Below are 15,146 nucleotides of genomic sequence, written 5' to 3'. Positions count from 1 at the left end.
CCCCTATTGGCGAAGGCTGGATCCACCCATGAATAGTTGTTAACTTTCTTTAATTTCGTGATACGAGCCCAATGACATTGAATCAGTCTCATTGTGCACACATCGACACACTAGACTCTGTCTGATTCTTGGGTTTTGTTTAGTTTCGACGTATTCACACGCCACAATATGTCTTGCAGTTAATCGCAAATTAGTGATTGATTGCTAATTTGCTCCTTGAAACAAGAAGTTTAATCTAATTTTCTAAAGCCAACGTTGATCTATCAATTTGCAATTGATCGCAAATATTTTCTTGCAATACCCCTAGGTCACTTACCACAGTCAGTCTCATCTGTTTCATAAGGGCAGTCTTGTATCAGATCACATATTTTTGTGCTCGCGATACATATATTACGATCAAACTCACAAGGTACTTCATCCTCACGGCATGGCGCGTAGTCTAGATTGAAAAAAAAAAATGTATATTCTTTACTTGGTAGTATGATATCCTATACATTAATTATTTGGCTATAAAGAATGAATTTTTTTGTAATCATTGACCCTAAGTAATATTAATCTTATCATTATTGAACTGGTTTAATTTTAAATCTAGTCATTCATACAATATCAAAGAACAATGAATCAAAATATCGTCATTTGGGCCTTCATCAAAGGTTCACTAGTTGATAAAAAGATATAAAAGATTTTGATGAGACAATTCTATTTCCAATAAAATCAATGAAATGATCATATTTAATCCTATCTATCAACAATAAATAATGCAAAGAAAATCATCATCATTACAATCATATATGTTTGTATGTATGTATATATATATATATATATATATATATATATATATATATATATATATATATATATATATATATATATATATATATATATATATAACGATATTACATTCCGTGTGTTGGACATAGATGATATTAATGAGGCAAAGTGGTAATGCATTGTACTTAGTTCCAACAGTTTATTTTGAATTCCAAATTTCGACGTTAAACATACGTCTTCTTCAGGGATGACTGTGAGCTTTATTGTATCCCTGAAGAAGACGTAGGTTTAACGTCGAAAATTTGGAATTCAAAATAAACTGTTGGAACTAACTACAATGCATTACCACTTTGCCTCCTTAATATATATATATATACAGTATATATGTTGTAAAGAAATGAATGAAGAGAACAATGGTAGGAAAAGCTTAAATCAAGGTTCCTCAGAGCTAACTGCCCTTTGGAAAAATTGGTGAAAAATGTCTCTGCCGGGAATGGAACCTGAGCCCCCAGTTTTTAACACCGGTGCCTTAACCGCTATATGTGTGTGTTTGTCGGGGCGTGTGTAATTGTGTATGTTTGTACTATAATAGGTATGTGTCTGATATCTGTAACAGTAATAGAACAACGGAAGCATAGTATGAACTGCAGCCATTAGTTGCATTAGTAGCGGTAGTATGATTGTAAAAGTGATTATATGATGATAATGAGAATTACATCAATTATAATATTGCTATTTTTTACTAAGCATAATGCACAATAACATATTTTCTACGCGTTTTCCAGTGTAGACAAGATCAGAGTAAGTTTTGAAATGTTTTTTTTTTAATAACTTTGGTATAAAAAAATAATGAACTTATCAATCTTACGGCATCCCAGTTCGTCCGAGTTGTCTTCACAATGATTTATGTTATCACACAGGAATGAAGTCGATATACACTGTCCTTCGGTGCACCTGAAGAAATCTTTCGGACATTCATCATCATCATCTGCGAAGAAAATAGACTGTTATTAGGGGATTTTAGTAATCACTTCGCAGTCGCATTCTATAACACAGAAAATAGTTTGTCAAAGCCCTTCAAAACAAAGCAGCCTTTGTCGAAAATCGGTGAATCAAAACAGCAGTGTCATCCTGGACTCGAGACAAACGACATATTAACAATTTTTCGTCAGGACCGAATCTTAAGACGCAGTGCTGTCCCGGTCCACCAACTTTCGACAATGACCTCTTATCTATCCATTGTGAATTGACGGGCATTTTCAACAGATTCTGAATGTTGCAGAAAGTGTCTGAGAAGTGGATGCTGAAATACGCTATTATGTAGTCTTCCCAAGACGTCGAGACCCAATTAAGGTGATTGTACGGTAATGCGATAAATGCTCCCGCCTTCTGGAACAGATTGTTAACCCATATCTAACATGCTCCCTGTGTTGACATTATCAAATCGTTAATTAAAACTCATCCATTTTCACTACTAGAATGATATATAGTTTTTGTCATTAATGAATTCATTGTTTTTATTAATTTGTCAGCCCAGCCCGCGCTTTGAAACATCTGAATAATGCGTCCTACAATAATTATCATAATGATAATATTGATAATAATAATACTAGTACTAATAGTAATGATAATAATAATAGTAATGATGGAAATAATAGTAGTAAAGTTAATGATCACTGTTATTATTATTATTAAAATTATTGTATTCTTATTAACATAGTCTTACAAACCTTGTTTTCGGTTTCAAATCATGCCCCGAAAGTGCATGTATCATTCCTTTATGGTAAGTAATGACAATGATGATCCACAGCATTTATATCATGTCATATTTCTGCTAAAATATTCATTGGCGCTGGCTCATTCAATTAAAAATTACTAAACATATGCTACAATGAATGCTGAAATGGCATCTAATAAAGCATTAAATATTTTTTATTCATATGATAGCGAATAGAATTTTTTTTATAGGCCTACTGTATTGTTATTAGTTTACACAGTATGCTATAAATCAGTCGCTAGATCATAATGATATTACACTTGTCGACAGCTTTGCAGACATGGGACCTGAGAGGGGCTAGTGGGCTATGACTTACGTGCTTTACAATCCAACTCATCCGACCCGTCATAGCAGTGGTCGATGCCGTCGCAAACGAAAATTCGTTGGATATAGTACTCCCCATCTGTGCACATATATAGTGATGGCGGACAAGATGTATCTTCATCTATATAGAAAATAACAATACGGTACCATGCTTGAATCAACTGACGTAGAGGGCGTTAACAAAGAACAGTGCTGTTTTGTCACTGAACTAGAAATATTTCTAGTTCAGTGTGTTTTGTTCGTGTTGTTATGTTTCGGTACTAGAGTACCGAACGGAAGTGTGACGTCATCAATTTTCAATATTTGCATTCTAGCATTTTTAGACCATATTTTCTGTTTAGAGCATGATAAAATAGCTCCATAATCCAGATTTGGTGGGAATCGGTCCATGTGGCCTCAGGATATGGCCTCATAAAGACATAATTATTGCTATTAAAAAATCAATGTATTCTTGGTCTGGTTCTAAATGTTATGAACCATGAATAACACATTAACTTCAGTGAAGCCACCTCTGCCGTATTGGGCATCCATTAACTGATTCCCACCAAACTTGAGTTGTGTGTGTTTTTTTAATCATGCCACGTCGAGCTTTGGTATAAAATAAAACACTGAAATGCAAAAAGGGTTTTGTTACATCATCACTTTTGGGCTATAGGCCTTTGCATATTTTGATGAAAAGGAACAAACTGATCACCCACAAAGGGGGGTTAGGTTACAATTACATAAAGGAAAAAATATACAACACAAAATGGGGTACTCGAGGCTGAAAATATTAATATCTAAACAGAAAATTCAATGAGCGAGACGCTGAAAATTACATCAAACGTTCATAGAAAAAAATGCACGTTTAAAGGTTAAAGTTCGGCAATATTTTGTGAAAATAGTTGTGCATGACGTCTTGAATATGCATGAGGTAGGCTGATGTGATCTCCCCGCTTTCCCTTTTCTAATTCTTTTACATGGAATAACAATTACTTTATATTTTCATTGGTGTGTGTAAAAACATGTGTAGCTTGCAACAAGTATGTTCAGACAATGATTATTTTACAAGGTAAATTAGTAGTCAATCCTCTTTTACATTCTTGGGGATATAACTTGAATCAACATCATTTCATGTAATAAAATATGAAAGAATAAGTGGGGATACAACATCATTGGTTCGCTCATTCCATATGTATAAAGAAATGCATACCAACGATTCACTAAAATAAGAAAATAAAAAAAGAGAGTTTTTTTATCTTGATATTCTTCGTCCAATTTTGATGGCATTTTCAATGTTTTTGTTTGACTGATTTTACTCTATCATCTCAAACCATATAATGTACATCCAGGATCACCAGATTTTCACCTACCTGGCTTATTGTAAACTACCGTGTAGTTATCCGTGTGAAAGACTTCCCCTGTCACTGTAATGTTTTAAAGAGATAAACGAAAATCTGTAATCATTCAAAATAAAACAAAAATATTTCATAACTTATTGTGAAAACATTCGGTTTCTGATCATATATTGGATTTTATTGCGATAAAACTATCAAAATACAATCACAAACAGTCAAAGACTGAAATGTGTGACTGTTTACATTTACAAGTAGAAACATAACAAAATGTAAAGTAAACATGATAAAGAAATATTCAAATACAGTACATATTCATACAGATGAAAAAGAAATGTATCATAAGATAAATAAGATCATGTTGAATGATACCACAGCATTGCTCCTGACAGGCACAACCGCTTTCACACACCGTCACAGCCTCCCCACAATCAATATTATCTTTATCATCATTAATATTATCATCATAAGCATATTCTTTTTCTTCTTCTTCTTCATCTTCTTCCTTTTCTTCTCCTCCTTCTTCTTCTTATCATAATCATTACCCTCATCATCATCATCATCAACAACCACATCACTCCTAAATTTCCATTCCATTTTTACCATTATTGACTGCCGGTTGTTTGCAAATGTAATGTCTGGTGCTAGGTCGGGAGCAAGTCACATCATGCCACTGGGCAACGGAATTGACCCGTGTCATAATGATCATTGTGCATTCTTCTAGTTCACTGCCATCGGGCTGGCTATGTACTTCGTTCGACGTACTGAAAACAAAACTAAAATAAAATCAATTCCCTTACGATTTAATATTTTTCTTTCTACACTGATTCTTTTAAATATCTTTTAAATGTTTGTCTTTATTGAGTATTCAATTTCCCTTTTTACATTGATATTTTTCTTACCTTAAACTTCATTGTCATATCTTTTATTGTCATCTAATTGTCTTCATCTTATATTTTACCAGTATTTCTAGTGCATCGGTTAGTTCAGTTACTGTGGTTTGCTCTCCTCTTCGCCGGTAATCAACACAATGAATATTGTAATATCTTCACTAGATGCAAACAAGGTGACTTTTTTCAAATCTTCATTTTATAACGACCACACAAAGTGACTATTTTCTTATCTTCTGAAATATCGATCCTACAAGGTGACGTTTGTGATTTCTTTAGACTACTTTCATATCTTCATTAAATAACGATCATACACGATGACTACTATAATATCTTCAGTAGAAAACGATTATATACGATGGCTACATTAATATCTTCAGTAAATACCAATCATACACAAAGACTACTTTAATATCTTCAGTAGAAAACGATCATACACGATGACTACTTTAATATCTTCAGTAGATGACGATCAAACACGATGACTTCTTTACTATCTTCAGTGGATAACAAACACACACGATGACTACTTTAATATCTTCAGCAGAGATCGATCGTACACAACGAAAACTTTAATATCTTCAGTAGAAAACGATCATACACGATGACTACTTTAATATCTTCAGTGGATAACGATTATACACGATGGCTACATTAATATCTTCAGTAAACAACAATCATACACAAATACTACTTTAATATCTTCAGTAGAGAATGATCATACACGATGACTACTTTAATATCTTCAGTAGAAAACGATCATACATGATGACTACTTTAATATATTCAGTAAATAGCAATCATACACGATGACTACTTTCATATCTTCAGTGGATAACGATCATACACGATGACTACTTTAATATCTTCAGTAGATGACGATCAAACACGATGACTACTTTACTATCTTCAGTGGATAACGATCACACACGATGACTACTTTCAGCAGAGAACGATCGTACACAACGAATACTTTAATATCTTCAGTAGAAAACGATCACACACGATGACTACTTTAATATCTTCAGTAGAAAACGATCATACACGATGACTACTTTAATATATTCAGTAAATAGCAATCATACACGATGACTACTTTCATATCTTCAGTAGAAAACGATCATACACGATGACTACTTTAATATCTTCGGTAGAAAACGATCATACATGATGACTACTTTAATATCTTCAGTAAATAACAATCATACACGATGACTACTTTAATATCTTCAGCAGAGAACGATCGTACACAACGAAAACTTTGATATCTTCAGTAGAAAACGATCATACACGATGACTACTTCACTATCTTCAGTGGATAACGATCACACACGATGACTACTTTAATATATTCAGTAAATAACAATCGTACACGATGACTACTTTAATATCTTCAGTAGATGACGATCAAACACGATGACTACTTTACTAACTTCAGTCAGTGGATACCAATCACACACGATGACTACTTTAATATATTCAGTAAATAACAATCATACACGATGACTACTTTAATATCTTCAGTAGATGACGATCAAACACGATGACTACTTTACTATCTTCAGTCAGTGGATACCGATCACACACGATGACTAATTTAATATCTTCAGCAGAGAACGATCGTACACAACGAAAACTTTAATATCTTCAGTAGAAAACGATCATACACGATGACTACTTTAATATATTCAGTAAATAGCAATCATACACGACGACTACTTTAATATATTCAGTAGAAAACGATCATACACGATGACTACTTTAATATCTTCAGTAGATGACGATCAAACACGATGACTACTTTACTATCTTCAGTGGATAACGATCACACACGATGACTACTTTAATATCTTCAGTAGAAAACGATCATACACGATGACTACTTTCATATCTTCAGTAGAAAACAATCATACACGATGACTACTTTAATATCTTCGGTAAATAACAATCATACACGATGACTATTTTAAGATCTTCAGTAGATAACGATCACACAGGATGACTACTTTATTATTTTTAGTAAATAGCGATCATGCTGGGTGATAACTAACTTCAGTAGAAAACGATCACACTGGATGACTATATTAATGTGTTCAGTCATTAGTGTAGAATATTACTACTTTCATATCTTCATTATATGACGATCATACAACGTAACTGCTTACATTCGGTACATTGCAATCGCACAATCCTTAAGAGATACAGATTATACAATTTACAATTGTCGAAAGAAACCATTTTGCAATTGATGGTAAAATACTTACGATCTATACCATGAAGTAAAGGACATTGGAGAACCATCCGACCAACGGAATTTGCCTTCATCGTCGATCCGCTTAAGACCTTTTATAAAGTAAAATACATGTATGATGAGTTGTATTACTATTTTTTGGTAAAAATAAATTTTAGACTTTATTTAAAGCCGATACGAACCAGCAGCCATCTCAAGTCCTTAACCAACCAAATCTGGCCATGTTTCTAACCCATAATGCAACATTCTGAGGAATGTAGTCTTGTACTTTAGGCCCATTTAAATGATAAAGCACGACTCTATTACTCAATGCACTTATATCACAATAATTATGTTTCCAAGTCGGTAAACAAGTAATTAATTTTCCTCTTAAAGCATTTTAGTTTCTCTATGCAAATGAGGCATAGCTTGATTTTTTATCTGAAGTATTAATATTCATCTCAAAAGGTATATTTTAAGACTAGCTTTTTAATACACACAATGAATGAGAGATCACAAACAGTTCACTCCCCCTTCAAGCTTCAACCACACAAGAAAACAGAGGTCTTTGGTGAATTTACAAAACATTAAGTAAAAGACCACTGGTCTAAACAAAGAAAATAAAGAAAACCTAAATATTAAACTGTTGGTGTTGTCACAAAACCAACATAACGTTTCAACACCGACTTGAAATCCCCCATTGTCAAACGTGAGTTATCATACCTATATATACCCAGTTATATTCCTCCTCCAACAGCCAACCAGAGGTAAGCTTATGATGAACAAAGTCCATTCCACCTGTTCCCTTGATACTGACAAGATGGGACCCCTCCCCTTTATCTTTACACGCCTCTTCTGCCTCATGCCACGTGACTTCCGATTCAGCTGAGATCATCTGGTAACAGAAATTTAAGTATCTATCCCAGCCGTCTTGGCAAATATAACCTGTGAGGATGAACCAAAGATTATGCAATCATATTAGTTTTGAAATTAGCGTTGCAATTCCCCGCTTGCAATGAGCTTTGTAATTGGTTTTACAATTAGCTTTGTAACTACTTGCTCTATTAGCTTTGCAATTATTAATTTTGCTCAATTAGCTTTGCAATAGCATTGTAATTAGTTTTGCAATAAGATTTGCAAGTACTTTCTCCATTAGCTTTGCAATCATTAATTTTGCTCAATTAGCTTTGCAATTAGCATTGTAATTAGTTTTGCAATAAGCTTTGTAACTACTTTCTCCATTAGCTTTGCAATTTACATATCAATCAGCTTTGCACAAACCTTTCCAATTGTCTTTAAAGCCTTAATTGATAGCTGGCCACCACCATCTATCTGGTCATCGCAATGCTACGATAATCGTAGGGTCTTTGTATAATGGACGCCTGATCTTCAGACTATTAGCAAGTAGCAACTCTCCATTTATAGAAATAGGCCTAACAAAATTAAGCCCTTATTGATGATCAACATCATACCAACGTTTCGAGAATCGGAAAGTTTTTAATGATGCTGCTGCCTGATCATCAGAATATTGAATAATACTACTGCACAATATTCATTTACCAAACCTGAGTGCAAATGGAAACCAAAAGTTGTTAAGATATAAAAAATTTGTGATAAGGGATGAGTCTGAAAGTAGACTAATGCATGAGGTTAGATAATATTATTTCTGACAAGCTTTACGCTCTACTCTTCCTAATCTACCATGCTTGAATTTATTCACTTGGTCTAAAATATTCTTGATAATAATAAGTCGAGAAAATGAGCATTATGAAGGAAACGAAGTTTATGTACTCTTAGAAAAAGGTGGGAATTATTACACTTTTGTCCCGCATTTGGAAACTTTTATCCCGTTGAAACTTATTTTAATAAATATATAGATACCTGGTTGAGATTTGTCCGTAACGCCTGGAAAATGTCGACTTTGGTATTCTGCATAGAATTTTCCCTGATCTCCAATGTCAAGATGCATACTGATTTCCAGACGATTTTTTCTGGTTTCCAGTTCCCCTTTTATCGGATTAATGACCGGACAATACTCAGTTTCCTCCATATCACCAAGGTCATCCTTCTGATAAAACAAACAAACGAGTTATACTTCCTCGATTGTATTTCTTGTGTTTCGGAGATCCAATGCCTTAGAAAATTAAGTTTATATGACGGAGGAGTTGTCAGACCGATTTCAAAGAGAGTGCTATGATTTCATACTATTATAAATACTTTTATCATTATAATCATTCGAAGATTTATTCAAGGTTTGATTTTTCACTCCCGATGGGCATCCTCTTTTGAAAAAAAAAGGTTGTCGAATCACATGGAGAAGTAAAAGATTTGTGTTTCATTTACTAAGAAACGCAAGAATTAAAAGCACAGACCTACCTCACTGATCCTCAGGAAACTTCGGCATTGATTAGGATCTATTTGTGATTGCACATGGCTTTCACTCTCTTTCAGTTCTAAAATGATATTGTTGACCACGATGTAGGTATTACTTCCGGTAGTGATGACCCAACTATTCGTGGAGTCTTCGTAGGATGGGTAGTTCACCGAGGCGAGTACACCGGACGGCTCCCTGCATTCGACCTCATACCCAGAGCGTTCTACAGGTCCTAAGTATACATCGTATCCAACACTACAGCCAGGCTTCTCTATGAAAGAGAGAGAAAATGACTGGTAATAAACAGAGGATGGTGTCTTTGTGGTAGAAGTCATGGGTTCCATCGGCAGGCAGGTCATATCCAAAAAAAGTTGCACCCTGAGATCGCCTTCTTTTTAGACGTTCGACTTAAAAAAAGAAAAAAGAATGACAGTAACATAATCCTCCCCCAAAATCATCGTCAGCAACAACATCCTATTAATCTACATAAATCGATCATTGTGTTTAGTTACTAATATTACCCGAAAATCGATACATTGCGATGAATCCTTCAGAAGTCGACTGCAGCCCAGTCTTCACGATCACTCTCATCCTATTCCACGTTGTGACCTGAAGGGGTGGAGTGACGTCACATTGAAAGACCCGTTGCGTATCAAAAGGGTTGAACGCCGACCTGCCCTCAAGCATCACTGAGTCCTCACAGAACCTTCCATTACTATACATCTATATGACAAAGCGACAAACGAAACAATCGGACTTATTTAATAGGGAAAAACACTTATACACGACTTTATTCTAACCCTACACGCTGAACATTTATCATATAATATACCACAAATGCAGATTTATTCGATAGTTTGGGCATGACGCTTTATCTTTGTAAATCCGGAGTTCTGAATCAATTTAATAAACGTGCAAATGTGGACAAAGTAAACGTTCCTCTTACGTTTTTGAAAAGATTTGGCGGGATACCAGGGGCCGATTGCACGAAAGGATCTTTGCAAGAACCGTCTTTCGTGTCACCCATTTATTATGATGCGCCATGTGAAACACATTTTAAATAAATTACCTGCAAACATATTTTATTCATCCGTTAAAGTAAACAAAATCTTTGTTTATAAAATGATGTGATATATCATGAATTGTATACAAATTGATTTAAATGCTAGCTAACAAATTTTATTTGTCTATCATACATTTCAGAAATATCCCGCATACAGCGCATCATAAAAGACGGGCGACACGAAAGACGGTCCTTGGAAAGACCCTTTCGTGCAATCGGCCCCTGAGTACCAGACCATTTAGAAAGCGGGGTAGAAATACATTATTGCATTAGAAATAAATATTGCAACAGTGTAGTGGTCTTGAGTGATTATTCTTGAGTGTTAATTCAGTCGCTAAAATTTGGCATCTAGTGCCATCTCTTGGCAAAAAAAACCCAAACATTTAAAATGTTAGAAACGAATAATGATCCTTACGCGGTACTCTAGAAATTCCAAAACTACATAAAGGGTCCGATTGTCATCAGATGGCGGAGTAATATCGTAAAAACAATAGCTGTATGGCTGAAACTGGGATGGGAACGGTGAAGTCTGAATCATGTCATCCGAGGTTATTAATGTAGTCCCAATCCCACAGCCCGTAGAACAGGTTTCGTAGGTGCAATCTGGATAAGGATCAAGAATTTAAAGAATATAGTCTTACAACTATACTGCTGCAGATATATTCATCAGAATGAGTAAATCCACGTCATTAGTAAGTGATATCAAATCTTTCGGGTTTATTGCGAACATCGATTTTATCAGCGCTTTGTGATTTCGTAACACACGCACGCAAGTTGCGCATTTAATCACGCCATAGAGATTGGTCAACGGCACAAGTTCAACATCAGGCATTAATCAACATGCCTCTAGTTCAAAGTGATTAGAGACCTCACTTAAACACTACACTTTTCATGGGATCTCACTGATCCTTATTCTTCCCTGCACTTGGAGGTCACCGTTGCTCACACATGTATTAGAAAACGCGCGGATTATTTATTTTGTCACAAACACACACACCCTCACTCGCAACCTCAAACATGTACCCACACACCCACACACACTCACATAACTGACTGCACACAGAAGACAGGTTAGAATACAGAGACAAATTAGGTGATGCACATACCAACTCGTTCAGATGAAGACCACGAGCTAAAGAATGTTACAGTGGATTTCATGGAAGTGATTAAGGGTGGATGAGGGGCGGTAGGAAGCGGGGAGTGGAGAGGGGAGGTGGGGGAGGGAGGCCTCCAGGCAACCTTCCACGTGAAATTTCCATTGCTCAAAGAGGGGTATAACTCACCGATCGCTTCATAAGTTAGACTGAATCCAATCTCCTTGATCATATCGCTTTTGATCTCACCGAGTCGGATCAACATCTCCACCATGTTACCATTGGGGATCAGAACAAGTTCCTCTTCAACCTCACCGCATATCAGACTCCAGTTTCCTCTGCTCGCACCCAGATTGATTTCAAACTTATCGATGCATGCATCTTCACTTTGTCGCAATGATATGTGGTGGAATGTCAATCTGGATGAGACAAAAAGCCAGCAAAGATTAATGATAATGTAATGATGATGATAATGAAGATAATAAAGATGGTGATGATAATGATGATGATGAAGATGGTGATGATGATGATAATAATAATAATATGCACCGATCATATAGTGTTCTTGAATCCTTTTTATTTTGTTCGTGAACGTTGACTGTTTGTTTGCTCGCTGGCTATTATATGCATCTAGTTGAGCAAATAAGGGAACCCTTTATATTCGGAATGAGAAGGCGCTTTACCAAATCATTTATCAAATTTATCAGTTGCACTGGCGTACAGATGGACATACTGGGGACCAAGACAGAAAAAGAAACAGACAAAGAAAGTGAGAAAATACGAAAGGAAAAGTGTAAGATTTGATCTAATTTTCAAAATAGTAATGTCAAAATATAATACAAGATTAGATTTTCATTATTAAAAGAAAAAAAAGAGAAAATTCTCGCTCAGTTTGCTCACTAGGGACCTGTAAAAAATTTTGTCGTGCCCTCTGAAATTATTTGGCTCTTTACGCCAATGCTCAGTGGATGAATGGAAGCAGTGCTTTTCAGTGCTCCATATTCTTACCTAGACCTTAGCACGCTAATCAACTGAGGTACTAGAGCATTCAAGGCATTTCTTCCTAAAATGTACTCACCTGGATTGAAAGTAGTGGATAATGTGTTATCATAAGATGCGGATGCTGCGGTGGAGTTTGAATCATGGATCTTGTGGTTCAAAGTCCGGACACTTATCCACCCAAAACACCTCTATGATATTTCGTTTTTATTGTGCGGGTATTCCAACACTTTAAGCTGACACACTTGGCTAACCACTAATCCTAAATTTAATTTGATTTATTTTTTAATTTCATTTTTATAATTCATATAATTTTTTAAGAAAAGGGGGTCTTCGCCGACAAGCTCTGCTTTTTAGAATTCGCTTTTTATTATATGCTCTTATTATATTGTACGAAAATTGATTTAACGGTTATTTGCTGTACATATGTAATTTGAACTATCATTGTAAATGTAAAAGGATTGAAAGAGGAAAATAAATGAATTGAATTGAATAGGCACAATGGCATATGCTGTAATCTTGCCTGATGCTTGTGTTGGGTCTCTCAGTGAAGATCTTGATGGTTGTAGTTGTTGCTATGTTGGTTCCAAACCAGGGTGCGTAACCAAAGAATTCAATAAATCCATAGGAGGAAGTGATCACTTGCTCAATCGGTGACCGTTCATTGCTCAGACTATTGACTTCCCATAGATCATCCAGATTCAGCAGTTCATATTCTGATGTTGAATAAATGAACATGAATGATAAAAAGATAATACCCAATATACAGTGCGTCCCAAAAAAACGAAACCGAGATTAAGCGATGATTTATCATAACTTAATCACAAAAACAATAGACAAATGACCTATCAATGTAAAGCTTAGAATCTCCTCTTTCACGCATGAGTGAGCAAAAACCATTTGAAGAAAGGATGCAAAAAACTCATTTGGCGGGGTTTTTTTTAATTTAAAAAAGAAAATCACATGCCTAAAAAGTTCAATATTTGCTCTTTTATTTGATACCTTAATCACAAAAGAAGTAAAAAAGTTATGTTCCCTCGAAACAACGCTTGTATTTCCATAATTTCATTAAATAAACGTGTTTTCACCGGTTTCCCACAGAAGCTATCGCATGGTTAACAAAACACTGAATGCATGGCTGATCGTCAACAAAACGGAGTATTGAGTGAGTTTGAATGCTAGCCTGTGAAACCTCTTAATTTTATGAAATTATTGAAATTCAAGCCTTATTTTAAATAACCAGAACTTTGTCATTTCTTGACAATTCACTTTTATTGAGGTATCAAATTAAAGAGCAGATATTGAACTTTCTAGAAATGTGGTTTTCTTTTTGAAACCCAGATACAGGCCGCCAAATGACTTTTTGGTATCACTTCTTCAAATTGTTTTTGCTCACTCATGCGTGAATGAGAAATAATTTAAGTAATTTCAGATGAAAAAGGTCATTCTAAGCTTTACAATGGTAGGTCATTTGTCTATTGTATTTGTGATTAAGTTATGATAAATCATCGATAAATCTCGGTTTCGTTTTTTGTGGGACGCACTGTACATATATATCTTTGTTTGGAGAACCTTATGGCAGGAACAAGTGCTTAATTGCTCTATCGGTAACCGTAACACAAAGGTTGCATACTCTGTGAGACCTTGTGGAGTGAGCCTTGCAGCGGTAAGCCTTTTCCTGATATACATAGGCATATTATATCTTAGCTATTTATTTTTCGAGGAAATAAACGAGAATCGTTGAAGATTGTCAACGATTTGTCACAATTACCACAAACTGATATCAGGTGGGGATCGTTCCACATTGAAAATATCCATTCACACGCAATGGGTAGCATAATGTAGAGCAGCTAGATGAAATCTTTTAAAAGTATTATAATTTCATGCATATACCTGTTACGCAAAGAAACGAGTACATCCGGTTGCAAGGAACCTGGATGATCTGTACACCATTTGTCAAATTGGCAACGTGGCATAGCGGATTCACTCCGGTTGTCTTGTTCTGCAGCCAAATGAACGGCCAGCTTGAAATGTTTGCCGACTTTTTCTGTAAGTAGGTGATCTGTAAGGGGGAATAGAAAGCTTCGTGCTGATCTTAACATATGTGTGGAGATATCCCGTGTACATGCATGTAACAAGAGAAATCTACAAAAAAATGGAAGTAGGAAAATTAATAATTTGTTTTGTAATCACTTAGAACATAAATCATTTTTTAATGGACACTTAAAAACCAGGGTCAGACTATTATATTTCCAGTCATTTTATATTTTTGCCCAGTATGTCCTGGGGC

At 35.2% G+C, this 15,146-nt stretch overlaps 2 protein-coding genes across 2 annotated transcripts in view; both read right to left on the bottom strand.

The window, feature by feature from the left end:
• LOC129267607 (G-protein coupled receptor GRL101-like) overlaps positions 1–9,960 on the bottom strand; it is a 43,807-nt gene extending 33,847 nt beyond the window's left edge. The window contains exons 1-9 of the mRNA XM_064104861.1: positions 9,703–9,960; positions 9,208–9,394; positions 8,050–8,271; positions 7,361–7,439; positions 4,810–4,982; positions 4,225–4,278; positions 2,865–2,993; positions 1,640–1,759; positions 317–439 (exon numbers count right to left, since the gene is read on the bottom strand). Coding sequence (XP_063960931.1) covers positions 317–439; positions 1,640–1,759; positions 2,865–2,993; positions 4,225–4,278; positions 4,810–4,982; positions 7,361–7,439; positions 8,050–8,271; positions 9,208–9,376 — 1,069 coding nt within the window. The 5' untranslated portion in view covers positions 9,377–9,394; positions 9,703–9,960. The remainder of the gene's footprint in view (positions 1–316; positions 440–1,639; positions 1,760–2,864; positions 2,994–4,224; positions 4,279–4,809; positions 4,983–7,360; positions 7,440–8,049; positions 8,272–9,207; positions 9,395–9,702) is intronic.
• Positions 9,685–12,273, bottom strand: LOC135155429 (uncharacterized). The gene is made up of 4 exons (XM_064104379.1): positions 12,047–12,273; positions 11,179–11,366; positions 10,222–10,423; positions 9,685–9,971 (listed from the first exon to the last, which is right to left on the bottom strand). Exons 1-4 carry the CDS (start codon positions 12,129–12,131, stop codon positions 9,685–9,687), a joined length of 762 nt encoding a protein of 253 aa, XP_063960449.1. The 5' UTR covers positions 12,132–12,273.
• Between the last annotated feature and the right edge of the window lie 2,873 nt (positions 12,274–15,146).

The sequence above is a fragment of the Lytechinus pictus genome, chromosome 9, assembly GCF_037042905.1.
Source record: "Lytechinus pictus isolate F3 Inbred chromosome 9, Lp3.0, whole genome shotgun sequence".
Taxonomy (NCBI): Eukaryota; Metazoa; Echinodermata; class Echinoidea; order Temnopleuroida; family Toxopneustidae; genus Lytechinus; species Lytechinus pictus.
Note: the sequence above shows the minus strand (reverse complement) of the source record. Positions and strands in the feature narration are given on the sequence as shown.